The sequence below is a fragment of the Balaenoptera borealis genome (genome assembly GCF_965194805.1).
Source record: "Balaenoptera borealis genome assembly, chromosome: 12".
Classification (NCBI taxonomy): Eukaryota; Metazoa; Chordata; class Mammalia; order Artiodactyla; family Balaenopteridae; genus Balaenoptera; species Balaenoptera borealis.
Window position 1 is genome coordinate 43,318,451 of NC_138869.1, and position 14,576 is coordinate 43,333,026.

The 14,576-nt window shown below is 44.2% G+C and overlaps 1 protein-coding gene across 4 annotated transcripts in view; it reads left to right on the plus strand.

Moving 5' to 3' along the window:
- QRICH1 (glutamine rich 1) overlaps positions 1-14,576 on the plus strand; it is a 47,738-nt gene that overhangs the window by 20,189 nt on the left and 12,973 nt on the right. For all 4 annotated transcript variants that reach the window (XM_082344961.1, XM_082344959.1, XM_082344960.1 and 1 more), the window contains one exon: positions 8,536-9,573. In XM_082344961.1, coding sequence (XP_082201087.1) covers positions 8,536-9,573 — 1,038 coding nt within the window. The remainder of the gene's footprint in view (positions 1-8,535; positions 9,574-14,576) is intronic.

Sequence of the window (14,576 nt, forward strand, 5' to 3'; positions counted from 1 at the left end):
GGAGCATGGGCTCTAAACGCGTGTGCTCAGTAGTTGTGGCTTGCGGGCTCTAGAATGCAGGCTCAGTAGTTGTGGCGCACAGGCTTAGTTGCTCCGCAGCATGTGGGATCTTCCCGGACCAGGGATCGAACCTGTGTCCCCTGCATTGGCAGGCGGATTCTTAACCACTGCGCCACCAGGGAAGTTCCCATATTTTTTTCCATTATGATTTGTCACAGAATATTGAATATAGTTCCCTGTGCTGTACAGTAGGACCTTGTTGTTTACCCGTCCTATATATAATAGTTTATATCTGCTAATCCCAAACTCCCAATACTTCCCTCTCCCACCCCTCCTCCCCCTTGGCAACCACAGTCTGTTCTCTATGTCTGTGACTCTGTTTCTGTTTCGTAGATAGGTTCATTTGTGTCATACTTAAGATTCCACATATAAGTGCTATATGTTGTATTTGTCTTCCTCTTTCTTGATTTATTTCCCTTGGTATGATAATCTCTGGGTCCATCCATGTTGCTGCAAATGGCATTATTTCATTCTTTTTTTTTTTTTTAATTTTTAAAAATAAATTTATTTATTTATTTTTGGCTGTGTTGGGTCTTTGTTTCTGTGTGAGGGCTTCCTCTAGTTGCGGCAAGCGAGGGCTACTCTTCATCGCGGTGCGCGGGCCTCTTCACTATCGCGGCCTCTCTTGTTGCGGAGCACAGGCTCCAGACGCGCAGGCTCAGTTAGTTGTGGCTCACGGGCCTAGTTGCTCCGTGGCATGTGGGATCTTCCCAGACCAGGGCTCGAACCCATGTCCCCTGCATTAGCAGGCAGATTCTCAACCACTGTGCCACCAGGGAAGCCCTGTAATTTTCTTTTTTTGTAGTATCTTTGTCTGGTTTTGGTATCAGGGTGATGGTGGCCTTGTAGAATGAGTTTGGGAGTTTTCCTTCTTTGCAATTTCTTGGAAGAGTTTGAGAAGGATGGGTGTTAGCTTTTCTCTAAATGTTTGATAGAATTCACCTGTGAAGCCATCTGGTCCTGGACTTTTGTTTGTTGGAAGATTTTTAATCACAGTTTCAATTTCATTACTTGTGATTGGTCTGTTCATATTTTCTGTTTCTTCCTGGTTCAGTCTTGGAAGGTTATACCTTTCTAAGAATTTGTCCATTTCTTCCAGGTTGTCCATTTTATTGGCATAGAGTTGCTTGTAGTAGTCTCTTAGGATGCTTTGTATTTCTGCAGTGTCCATTGTAACTTCTCCTCTTTCATTTTTAATTTTATTGATTTGAGTCCTCTCCCTCTTTTTCTTGATGAGTCTGGCTAAAGGTTTATTAATTTTGTTTATCTTCTCAAAGAACCAGCTTTTAGTTTTATTGATCTTTGCTATTGTTTTCTTTGTTTCTGTTTCATTTATTTCTGCTCTGATCTTTATGATTTCTTTCCTTCTACTGACTTTGGGTTTTGTTTGTTCTTCTTTCTGTAGTTCCTTTAGGTGTAAGGTTAGATTGTTTATTTGAGATTTTTCTTGTTTCTTTTTTTTTTTTCCCCATCAACTGGAAGTTCTTCTTTCTCTTTAAATTTTATTTATTTATTTATTTATTTATTTATTTATTTATTTATTTATGGCTGTGTTGGGTCTTCGTTTCTGTGCGAGGGCTTTCTCTAGTTGCAGCAAGTGGGGGCCACTCTTCATTGCGGTGCGTGGGCCTCTCACTATCGCGGCCTCTCGTTGCGGAGCACAGGCTCCAGACGCGCAGGCTCAGTTAGTTGTGGCTCACGGGCCTAGTCGCTCCGCGGCATGTGGGATCTTCCCAGACCAGGGCTCGAACCTGTGTCCCCTACATTGGCAGGCAGATTCTCAACCACTGTGCCACCAGGGAAGCCCTTTCTTGTTTCTTGAGGTAGGCTTGTATTGCTCTAAACTTCCCCTTAGAACTGCTTTTGCTGCATCCCATAGGTTTTGGATCATCGTGTTTTCGTTGTAATTTGTGTCTAGGTATTTTTTTATTTCCTCTTTGATTTCTTCAGTGATCTCTTGGTTATTTAGTAATGTATTGTTTAGCCTCCATGTGTTTGTGTTTTTTATGTTTTTTCCCCTGTAACTAATTTCTAATCTCGTAGCGTTGTGGTCAGAAAAGATGCTTGATATGATTTCAATTTTCTTAAATTTACCAAGGCTTGACTTGTGATCCAAGATGTGATCTATCCTGGAGAATGTTCCGTGTGCACTTGAGAAGAAAGTGTAATCTGCTGTTTTGAGATGGACTGTCCTATGAATATCAGTTAAATCTATCTGCTCTATTGTGTCATTTAAAAGCTTATGTTTCCTTATTAATTTTCTGTCTGGATGATCTGTCCATTGGTGTAAGTGAGGTGTTAAAGTCCCCCACTATTATTGTGTTACTGTCGATTTCCTCTTTTATAGCTATTAGCAGTTGCCTTATGTATTGAGGTGCTACTATGTTGGGTGCATATATATTTATAATTGTTACGTCTTCTTCTTGGATTGATCCCTTGGATCATTATGTAGTGTCCTTCCTTGTCTCTTGTAACATTCTTTATTTTAAAGTTTCTTTTATCTGATATGAGTATTGCTACTCCAGCTTTCTTCTGATTTCTATTTGCATGGAATATCTTTTTCCATCCCCTCGCTTTCAGTCTGTATGTGTCCCTAGGTCTGAAGTGGGTCTTTTGTAGACAGCATATATATGGGTCTTGTTTTTGCAGCCATTCAGCGAGCCTGTGTCTTTTGGTTGGAGCATTTAATCCATTCACATTTAAGGTAATTATCGATATGTATGTTCCTGTTACCATTTTCTTAATTGTTTTGGGTTTGTTTTTGTAGGTCCTTTTCTTCTGTTGTGTTTCCTGCTTAGAGAAGTTCCTTTAGCATTTGCTGTAGAGCTGGTTTGATGGTGCTGAATTCTCGTAGGTTTTGCTTGTGTGTAAAGCTTTTGCTTTCTCCATCGAATCTGAATGAGATCCTTGCCGGGTGGAGTAATCTTGGTTGTAGGTTTTTCTCTTTGATCACTTTAAATGTGTCATGCCACTCCCTTCTGGCTTGTAGAGTTTCTGCTGAGAAATCAGCTGTTAACCTTATGGAAGTTCCCTTGTGTGTTATTTGTCGTTTTTGCCTTGTTGGTTTCAGTAATTTTTCTTTGTCTTTAATTTTTATCAATTTGATTACTATGTATCTTGGCGTGTTTCTCTTTGGGTTTATCCTGCCTGAGACTCTCTGTACTTCCTAGACTTGGGTGGATATTTCCTTTCCTATGTTAGGGAAGTTTTCGACTATAATCTCTTCAAATATTTTCTCAGGTCCTTTCTCTCTCTCTTCTCCTTCTGGGACCCCTATAATGCGAATGTTATTGTGTTTAATGTTGTCCCAAAGGTCTCTTAGGCTGTCTTCATTTTTTCTCCTTCTTTTTTCTTTATTCTGTTCTGTGGCAGTGAATTCCACCATTCTGTCTTCCAGGTCACTTATCTGTTGTTCTGCCTCAGTTATTTTGCTATTGATTCCTTTTAGTGTATTTTTCATTTCAGTTATTGTATTGTTCATCTCTGTTTGTTCTTTAATTCTTCTAGGTCTTTGTTGAACATTTCTTCTATCTTCTCGATCTTTGCCTCCATTCTTTTTCCAAGGTCCGGGATCATGTTCACTATCATTATTCTGAATTCTTTCTCTGGAAGGTTTCCTATCTCCACTTCATTTAGTTGTTTTTCTGGGGTTTTATCTTGTTCCTTCATCTGGTACAAAGTCCTCTGCCTTTTCATTTTGTCTGTCTTTCTGTGAATGTGGTTTTCCTTCCACGAGCTGCAGAATTGTAGTTCTTCTTGCTTCTGCTCTATGCGGTGATTTTTTTTTTTTTTTTCAAATGTTATTTTTTTTGTTTGTTTTTAATTTTTATTTATTTATTTATTTATGGCTGTGTTGGGTCTTCGTTTCTGTGCGAGGGCTTTCTCCAGTTGCGGCAAGTGGGGGCCACTCTTCATCGCGGTGCGCGGGCCTCTCACCATCGCAGCCTCTCTTGTTGCGGAGCACAGGCTCCAGATGCGCAGGCTCAGCAATTGTGGCTCACGGGCTTAGTCGCTCCGTGGCATGTGGGATCTTCCCAGACCAGGGCTTGAACCCGTGTCCCCTGCATTGGCAGGCAGATGCTCAACCACTGCGCCACCAGGGAAGGCCCCTATGTGGTGATTTTTAATGAAGTAATATTTTTCTAAGTTTCCTAGTTTGATTTTCTAATACAGTAAGAATTGTTATCTATGCTCGTGGAAAGAAAAGCTCTTTGGGGTTGGTCCTCAATCATTTTTTGAAAGGGTGCTGAGACCAAAGAGCTTGAAAACTGCTGTTCTGTAGTAATTGGCTTCGTTGTCTGCTTTAGTCTTTGGTGTAAAGCACTGATTCTCAAACTTGAGCATGCATCAGTCACCTGGAAGACTTGTTAAGTACAGATTTCTGGGCCCATTCCCTAGAGTTTCTGGTTTAATAGTTCTGAGCTGGGACCTGAAAGTTTGTATATCTGATAATTGCCCGTGTGATGATGATGTTGGCCTGGAAACTACATTTTGAGACTCACTGGTGTAAAGAAATATTGCTTATGAGGAAGAAAACCTACTTTTTGAACATCTACTGTGTGTCAGTAAATATTATTTTATGCTCATGACAACTCTGTAAGGAGGTAGGCCTTCTCCCCCTTTTTATTGTGCCTCAGGAAACTGAAACTTAGAGGAGTCACAGCTAGGAAAGTACATCATCACTTCAAGTCTGTTCACTTAAAGTCTGTTCTTAAGGCCTATGCTCTTTTTTTTTTTTTTTTAATATTTATTTATTTGTTTATTTGGCTGCGCCGGGTCTTAGTTGCAGCATGCGGGATCTTCATTGCACCATGTGGGATCTTCATTGCAGCATGCAGAATCTTTTAGTTGTGGCATGCAGGCTCTTTAGTTGCGGCATGCAAACTCTTTGTCACGGCATGTGGTATCTAGTTCCCTGACCAGGGAATGAGCCCAGACCCCCTGCATTGGGAGCGTGGAGTCTTAGCCACTGGACCACCAGGGAAGTCCCAAGGCCTACGCTCTTTACATAGCCTCCTCCTTGCTTTTTTTTTTTTTTTTTTTTAAATCAGTAGTGGCTTTAATGAGATATAATTCTCATATCAAATAATTCACTCCTTTCCATGTAAAGCGTACAACTTAGTAGTTTTTAGTCTATTCACAGAGTTGTGCAACCATTACCACATCAATTTTAGAACATTCTCATCACCTCCAGAAAGAAACCCTGTAGCCATTAGCAGTTACTTCATATTTCCCCCAATCCCTGTCTCCTGGACAACCCACTAATCTACTTTCTGTTTCTATAGATTTGCCTATTTTGGACATTCATATTAATGGAATCATATAATATGTAGTCTTTTGTGACTGACTTCATTTAGCATAATGTTTTCAGGGTTCATCTGTGTTGTAGCATTTTATCAAAATTTTATGTTTTTCTTACTAAACATTCTGTTGTATGGAAGTACTACATTTTACTTATCCATCAGTTGATGGATATTTGGGTTGTTTCCACTTTTTGGTTATTTTAAATAATGCTGTTATTAACATTCATGTCCAAGTTCTTTTTTTAAATATTTATCTATTAATTTATTTATTTGGCCACGTCGGGTCTTAGTTGTGCATATGGTATCTTTCATTGCGGCGTGCGAGCTCTTCATCGTGGCACCTGGGCTCAGTAGCTGCAGCACGTGGGATCTCGAGCTCATGGGCTTGGTTGCCTCACCACATGTGGGGTCTTAGTTCCCTGACCAGGGATCGAACCCACGTCCCCTGCATTGGAAGGCAGATTCTTAACCACTGGACCATCAGGGAAGTCCCTCATGTCCAAGTTTTTATGTGAGTATAGTTTCTATTTCTCTTGAGTATGTAACTAAGAGTGAAACTGCTGGGTCATGTGGTGTGGTTTTCATATCTTTGTCATATGCTATGTTTAATCTTTTGATGATCTGCCAGACTTTTGTTTGTTTGTTTTTTAAAGTATTTTATAAATTTATTTTTATTTTTGGCTGAATTGGGTCTTTGTTGCTGCGTGCGGCCATTCTCTAGTTGTGGCTCACGGGCTCAGTAGTTGTGGCGCATGGGCTTAGTTGCTCCACGGCATGTGGGATCTTCCCGGACCAGGGCTTAAACCTGTGTCCCCTGCATTGGCAGGCAGATTCTTAACCACTGCGCCACCAGGGAAGTCCCTGCCAGACTTTTTTCCAAAGCAGCCTACACCATTTTACATTGCCACCAGCAGTGTATGAGAATTCCAATTTTTTCACATCCTTGCCAACATTTGTTTTTTTTTGTTTTTTTTTTTTTCTTTTTTTTTTTAAATTTATTTATTTTTGGTTGTGTTGGGTCTTCGTTGCTGTGTGCGGGCTTTCTCTAGTTGCAGTGAGCGGGGGCTACTCTTTGTTGCGGTGTGCGGGTTTCTCATTGGGGTGACTTCTCTTGTTGCAGAGCATAGCTTGGACGGTAGTTGTGCGGGCTTCTGTCGTTGTGGCTCACAGGCTGTAGAGCGCAGGCTCAGCAGTTGTGGCACGTGGGCTTAGTTGCTCCGCGGCATGTGGGATCTTCCCAGACCAGAGCTCGAACCCGTGTCCTCTGCATTGACAGGTGGATTGTTACCCACTGTGCCACCAGGGAAGTCCCTGTTATCTTTCATTATTTAAAAAAAAAAAAATTTTTTTTTAATTGTATTTTTTGGCCGTGCCCCACGGCCTGTGGGGTCTTGGTTCTCCGAGCAGGGATGGAACCCATGCCCCTGCATTGGAAGCACGGAGTCTTAACCACTGGACTTCCAGGGAAGTCCCTATTATCTTTTATTATAGTCGTCCTACTGGGTTTAAATGGTATCTCATTTTGCTTTTGATTTGCATTTCCCTGACGGCTAACGATGTTGAGCAACTTTTCATGTGCTTACCGGCCATTTGCTTATCTTCTTGGGAGAAGTGTCTGTTCAGATCCTCTCCCATTTTTTGTGTATAATGTGAGGATGAGGTCCAACTTTTTACATAGATAGCCAGTTGTACCAGCACCATCTTTGGTTATCTTTTGTGATGTATATAATCACTGATCTACCTTCTCATTTTATACCTTCCTCATTCTGACATGAGTTCAGAGTAATTTTTTTTAAAATTTATTTATGTAGGCCACACTGGGTCTTAGTTGCTGCACATGGGATCTTCGTTGTGGCATGTTTTTAGTTGCGGCATGTGGACTTTTAGTTGCGACATGTGGGCTTCTTAGTTGCGGCATGCAGACTCAGTTGCGACATGCATATGGGATCTAGTTCCCTAACCAGGGATTGAACCCAGGCCTCCCGTATTGGGAGCGTGGATTCTTACCCACTGGACCACCAGGGAAGTCCGAGTTCAGAATAATTTAGGTATGTGTGTCTGATGGAAAAATCTTTTCTTTTTTAAAATTACATACTATACATAGCATCTTTTCATGCTGTTTTGTATGCTGAAGTAACAGCAATAAGACATGAGCTGCATTATTATCAGAAATGCATGGTCCAGGATATAGTAACCTTAGATTAAATTATCAGGAATCTGTGGCTTCTCTATTAAAACAATGCTATCTTAAATAAGCACTCTAAAGAATCATTCAACAGTGCCCATATATATATATATTTTTTTTAATTAATTAATTAATTTGTTTGTTTATTTATTTATTTATTTATGGCTGTGTTGGGTCTTCGTTTCTGTGCAAGGGCTTTCTCTAGTTGCGGCAAGCGGGGGCCACTCTTCATTGTGGTGCACCGGCCTCTCGCTATCGCAGCCTCTCTTGCTGCGGAGCACAGGCTCCAGATGCGCAGGCTCAGCAATTGTGGCTCACGGGCCTAGTTGGTCCACGGCATGTGGGATCTTCCCAGACCAGGGCTTGAACCCGTGTCCCCTGCATTGGCAGGCAGATTCTCAACCACTGTGCCACCAGGGAAGCCCCAGTGCCCATATTTTAGCAGCAAATTTGGAGATATCTCCAAAAGAGATTTCAAACATTTTGTCTCTACTGTGTTTGTTTACTATTTGTCTGTGGTGGGGGTAGTTCTGATTCTGAGTTGGGAGTTGAATGCCTTCTCACCTTTTAGAACAATGTCCCTACACTTTTATTACTAACCACATGGATAAACTATTTTTTGAACATACAACTAATAAGTATATATTTATAAATTATATACTTGTACTACTATGTCAGTATGCAAAAACAAAAGGGGTTACTTTTAAAAAGGAAGTCAAGAAATGAGCAAAAGTTTTGATATTTCCCACTTGATAGTCTTGCTTGCTCTCAGGTGGATATGTGTTGCTCTGAATGCAACACATTCAGAGTGTGATGCTGGAGAATTTTGCCTATGGTTTTGGAGATTGTGGCCTCCTCAGAAGCCTTGGGTATGGTGGCCCCTCCTCTTCATATTACCCAGGGTTCCCATCTGAGATCTCTTCTTCCCTCTGGGGCTGGATTCTCAATGTTGCCCTATTCACTCACTGGTGAATCTTGTCGCTGCAGGTACAGGTGCAGGTACAGCAGTCTCCGCAGCAGGTCTCGGCTCAGCAGCTCTCCCCGCAGCTCACCGTTCACCAGCCTGCTGAGCAGCCCATCCATGTCCAGGTGCAGATCCAAGGCCAAGCAGCACAGCCGACAGCCCCCTCCATCCAGACCCCATCTCTGCAGAGCCCCAGCCCTTCGCAGCTGCAGGCGGCCCAGATCCAGGTGCAGCACATGCAGGCGGCCCAGCAGATCCAGGCTGCAGAGATCCCAGAGGAGCACATCCCACATCAACAGATCCAGGCTCAGCTGGTGGCTGGCCAGTCTCTTGCTGGGGGTCAGCAGATCCAAATCCAGACTGTGGGTGCCCTTTCCCCACCACCGTCCCAGCAGGGCTCACCTCGGGAAGGGGAGCGGCGGGTTGGCACGGCCAGTGTCCTCCAGCCAGTGAAGAAGCGCAAAGTGGACATGCCCATCACTGTGTCCTACGCCATCTCAGGGCAGCCGGTGGCCACCGTGCTGGCCATTCCACAGGGCCAGCAGCAGAGTTATGTGTCTTTGAGGCCCGACTTACTAACAGTAGACAGTGCCCACCTGTACAGTGCCACTGGGACCATTACTAGCCCTACAGGAGAAACTTGGACCATACCTGTTTACTCTGCCCAGCCCCGGGGGGACCCTCAGCAGCAGAGCATTACTCACATTGCCATTCCCCAGGAAGCCTACAACGCAGTTCACGTCAGTGGCTCACCCACAGCCCTGGCAGCTGTAAAGCTGGAGGATGACAAGGAGAAGATGGTGGGCACCACGTCTGTAGTGAAAAACTCCCATGAAGAGGTAGTGCAGACCCTTGCAAACTCTCTCTTTCCAGCACAGTTCATGAATGGCAACATCCACATTCCAGTGGCTGTGCAGGCCGTGGCAGGCACATACCAGAATACAGCTCAGACTGTCCATATATGGGACCCTCAGCAGCAGCCACAACAACAAACCCCCCAGGAACAGACGCCACCGCCACCACAGCAGCAGCAGCAGCAGCAGCTCCAGGTTACTTGTTCAGTAAGTGAGACTTATCTGTAGGGCAGCCTGCTCCCTCAGGGCCCAGTGCAACACAGAACTTGCCTGGTAACCTCTGGCGCCTCTGGCTTGTTTACAGGAATGATGTTGGTCTTGCAGTAATACAGTATTTAGTATTTTAATTAGGGTTGGGGAGAGGGGGACAGGAATGGCAAGTGAAGCTATGGAACAGGCAGGAGTTCTAGCCTGGTACCTGGAGGTAAATGAAATGACCAGTAACTGCTTTGGGGGTAGATGCCTGGAGTGCTTTTTTGTGATCTCTTTAGGAGTGGTAAACTTCTAGGTAGAGACTAATGGGTCACCCCAAGTGTTATCTCTGTCCCAGAAGCTGCTTTCTGCATCACAGATGAACAGATCTAGTGGAACCCCTGTAGTTTAGCACACAGGCTCTAAACTTATCACAGTTAAATAGAGAGAGGGTGTTAAATTGTTCCTCCTTTAGTTGTCATCTAAAGGTGGACTACACTGGACACAGTATAGGTGAATTATGAGATCTAAAATACCTTTCGGTGGGCCTGTTAAAAGTGATCATCTTTGGGGAATTCCCTGGTGATCCAGTGGTTAGGACTCCACACTGCCACTGCAGGGGGCACGGATTCCATCCCTGGTCGGGGAATTAAGATTCCCTCAAGGCATGTAACGTGGCCCAAAAAAAAAAAAAAACAGTGATCATCTTGGGAGTCTTGAATAAGCCCCCTATGCAGTGGGACTTTCCAACCGTGTTTTTATGTTCCTTAAAAAATAGTTAAGATAAGCCATGGTTAATTGAGTTTTCTGTCATGGCAGCTATGTTGAGCTAAGTTTTTGTTTTTTTTTTTTTTTAATTATTTTATTTTTGGCTGCGTTGGGTCTTCGTTGCTGCACGCGGGCTTTCTCTAGTTGTGGCGAGCAGGGGCTACTCTTCATTGCGGTGCGTATGCCTCTCATTGTGGTGGCTTCTCCTGTTGCGGAGCACAGGCTCTAGGCGCGCAGGCCTCAGCAGTTGTGGCACGTGGGCTCAGCAGCTGTGGCTCGCAGGCCCAGCAGTTGTGGCTCGCGGGCTCTAGAGCGCAGACTCAGTAGTTGTGGTACACGGGCTCAGCCGCTCTGTGGCATGTGGCATCCTCCCGGACGAGGGCTCGGACCCGTGTCCCCTACTTTGGCAGGCGGACTCCCAGCCACTGTGCCACGAGGGAAGCCCTCAGCTAAATTTTTTAACTTTTTATTTTGAAATGATTTTAGATTCATAGAAACGTTGCAAAAATAGAACTGTTGAAAAATTTTTTTTTAAGTTAATTAATTAATTTTTTTTATATTTATTTTTGGCTGTGTTGGGTCTTCGTTTCTGTGCGAGGGCTTTCTCTAGCTGTGGCAAGTGGGGGCCACTCTTCATCGCGGTGCGCGGGCCTCTCACTATCGCGGCCTCTCGTTGCGGAGCACAGGCTCCAGACGCGCAGGCTCAGTAGTTGTGGCTCATGGCCTAGTTGCTCTGCGGCATGTGGGATCCTCCCAGACCAGGGCTCGAACCCGTGTCCCCTGCATTGGCAGGCAGATTCTCAACCACTGCGCCACCAGGGAAGCCCGAAATTTTTTTTTTTAAAGAGGCACTTTTTAAAAATTTATTTTTGGCTGCGTTGGGTCTTCATTGCTGCGCACGGGCTTTCTCTAGTTGGAGTGAGCGGGGGCTGCTCATTGTGGTGGCTTCTCTTGTTGCGAAGCACTGACTCTAGGCACACGGGCTTCAGTAGTTGTGGCACGTGGGCTCAGGAGTTGTGGCTCGTGGGCTCTAGAACACAGGTTCAGTAGTTGTGGCGCACAGGCTTAGTTGCTCTGCAGCATGTGGGAATCTTCCCGGACCAGGGATCAAACCCATGTCCCCTGCATTGGCAGGTGGATTTTCAACCACTGTGCCACCAGGAAAGCCCAGAACTGTTGAAATTTTAACTTTAAAATTGCTTGGCTCTTTTATCTTTTCTAACTGTTAATCTTCTTAAGGCTATCACAGATCCACCTTTTAAGACTGTTAGTAAAGTTTCTGGTCCCTTGTCTGGCAGACATTTAGAGTGGATGTAGGGCCTCTGGTCTCATGGGACTGGTGAAGGTAGTGTGCCTCAGCACAGGAGCTCTGGGAATGCATGTGAGGGAGCTGGCACAAACAAAGCACTGTTAGACCAGGGACCACACTCAGAAACTCAAGATGTAAATGATTGGGTAAGCAAAAGCTGACCGAGTGGTTTCATAGAGGCAACAGTATGTTAATCTTAGGTGACTTTGTTAAGGACCTATTAAATATCCGGTTGTCAGGCCTAGAAGTAGAACAAGACAGTGTCATTGCTTCGGGTAGCTTATAGTCTAGTGGAAGTGAGAACATATGATTTGTTTCTGTAAAGTATTTATAAAGCAGCATAATCAAGTGTGACAACGTGTGATACACACACAAAGTCAAGCTGTGGGAATTCAGAAACCAATCTAGGTTAAATGTCAGCAGAGGCATCTTTGTGGAAAAAATGGCATTTGATCTCTAGTTTATAGCTTAGATTGACAGAAGGATGGAGCAGGATGAATAAGAGCCAAGGGTGGACACAAGTGATACGGCCTAGGTTAACATGAGAGGAGGAGAACCATGGGAGAGGAGTTAGTACAGGGGGCAAAGGGGCTATCTTCCCAAAGTGAAGAGTTGACATGATCTGTGGTAGGAAAATTTTCCAGAATCCTAAGAGTCATGGTAATAAGAAGAATCAATTACTGGTGTGTAGAATTGATTGCATGTAGGAGAGACCAGACAGGAGACTTGTAATGGTGCTCTGTGCTGAGCTTTTGCTCACAGGGATGGAGCGCATCAGGCCTCTCCTCTGCTCTCCTGGGCCTGATGTTCCAATTTGCAATTCAGGACTCTTGTTGCTCATGGGGCTCTGCTTGTAATTTGCACATCTGGGCCCTTCAGCAGGAAAATCTTTTCTAGAGTTCATTTTCGTAAGTTCATTTTAGTGTTCTTCATGTTCTTCAGAGGCTTTGTCTCCTTTGGCAAAGTCTTATAGCGACGTATGTCAAGGGTTATTACCAGAAAAAGAAAAATTGGGAAGAATACCCATCATGCAGGAAAGATGAGTTTGTCCATTTACACCACAAATATCCCTCTGCCCTCCTTATCAGGCTCTGTTCTAGGTGCTGGGAAACAGAGGTGAATAAGACAGTCCGCCCTTGGAGCCCTCGTAGCCCATGGGAAGATAATTGTGCTGTGATGTGAGTTGAACCCTAAGGAGAGCTGATGTGTTCCTTCACCTGGCATACCCTTTTTGAAAGCTCTTTTATATCCTGTGTTTAAAACCAGATTTGTGGCTAAACCTCCCTCCCTTGACCTCACACCCACCTCCATCTGTTCCCCTATTTCTCCACTTTACTTTATTCCCAGAGTTCTCAAAAGGATTATCTGCACAGGCTGACTCTACTTGCTAACCAGTTTTCCCTTCAACTCATGACTGGGTCTGCTCTTGTCAAGGTCATCAGTGACCTACCTCCCTGTGGCCAGATCCAACAGACGTGTCTGTTTTTATCTCAATTATAGCAACACACAGCACAACAGACCATGCCTGTCTTCTTGAAACTCTCCTTTGGACTTCCATGTTATTATGCACTCCTGGTCTTCCTCCTACCCCACTGGTTATTTTTCCTTCTCAGGAGACTTTGCTGAAGCCTCCTTCTCTTCTGTCTGAGCCATACATGTTGTTTCTCAAAGCTCTGTACTAACCCTCTCTTCTCCCCAAGGGATTTCTCTCCATTGTCATGATTTTCAGAATCCTCTAGATGTCTGCTGCAGAAGGTGATAATCACTGACACTATCTGCCAGGCACTGTCCTTAGTGTTGCATATATTAACTCATTTAATTCTCACACCAACCTTAAGAGGTGTGTACTACTATCTCCATTTTACAAATGAAGAAACTGAGGCACAGAGAGATTAAACAACAGGGCCAAAGCCACCTTTTAGTAAGTAGCAGAGTTGGCATTCAACTTTGGACAGGCTGGCTCTAGAGCCCATGTCTTAACCCATGTACTGCATTGACACACAGATCTTTATCCCTAGACTGTACCTTTCCCCTTAGGACCTTTCCCATACATTCAGCAGCCTACTTATTGATTGATTGATTGATTGCTGTGTTGGGTCTTCGTTTCTGTGCCAGGGCTTTCTCTAGTTGTGGCGAGCGGGGGCCACTCTTCATCGCGGTACGCGGGCCTCTCACTATCGCGGCCTCTCTTATTGCGGAGCACAGGCTCCAGACGCGCAGGCTCAGCAGCCGTGGCTCACGGGCCCAGTTGCTCCGTGGCATGTGGGATCTTCCCAGACCAGGGCTCGAACCCGTGTCCCCTGCACTGGCAGGCAGACTCTCAACCACTGCACCACCAGGGAAGCCCCAGCCTACTTATTTATTTACTTGCATTTGTTAAAGATATCTCAGCGCTTCATTAGCATCCCCTCTACTACTATCAAAAACTATCCCATCTCAAAAAGTGATACCATCATCCACCCATTTGTTTAAGCCAGAAACCCAGGAGTCATCCTTGAGATCCTTGAGTCTGCTTTACCTTACTCCTCACAGTCAATTCATCAACAAGCCACATTGATTCTACCACCAAACTTCTCAGAATCTCTTAAATCATTTCACTGCCACCATCCTGGTCTTGGCCACCAGCACCTACTTCCACTTTTGCTCTTTAATCCATTTTCTACAGCTCAAGAATAATTTCCTTAAAATGTAAGATTATGTCACTTCCCAACTTAAAACTCTTTTCAGGTCTCCATCACAAATAGGAAAAACTCTACACCAAGTGTGGAAGGCCTTACTTGCATCAGTAGTTTTCAACCTGGATGAGACTTCTACTTCCCCTACCCACTGATAGACATTTGAACATGTGTAGAAGAATTTTGGTTGTCAGGATGATTAGGAGTGTTACATGTAGTGGGTGGAGGCACACAGTGAAGGGACCCTGGCTAATAAGACAGAGAAG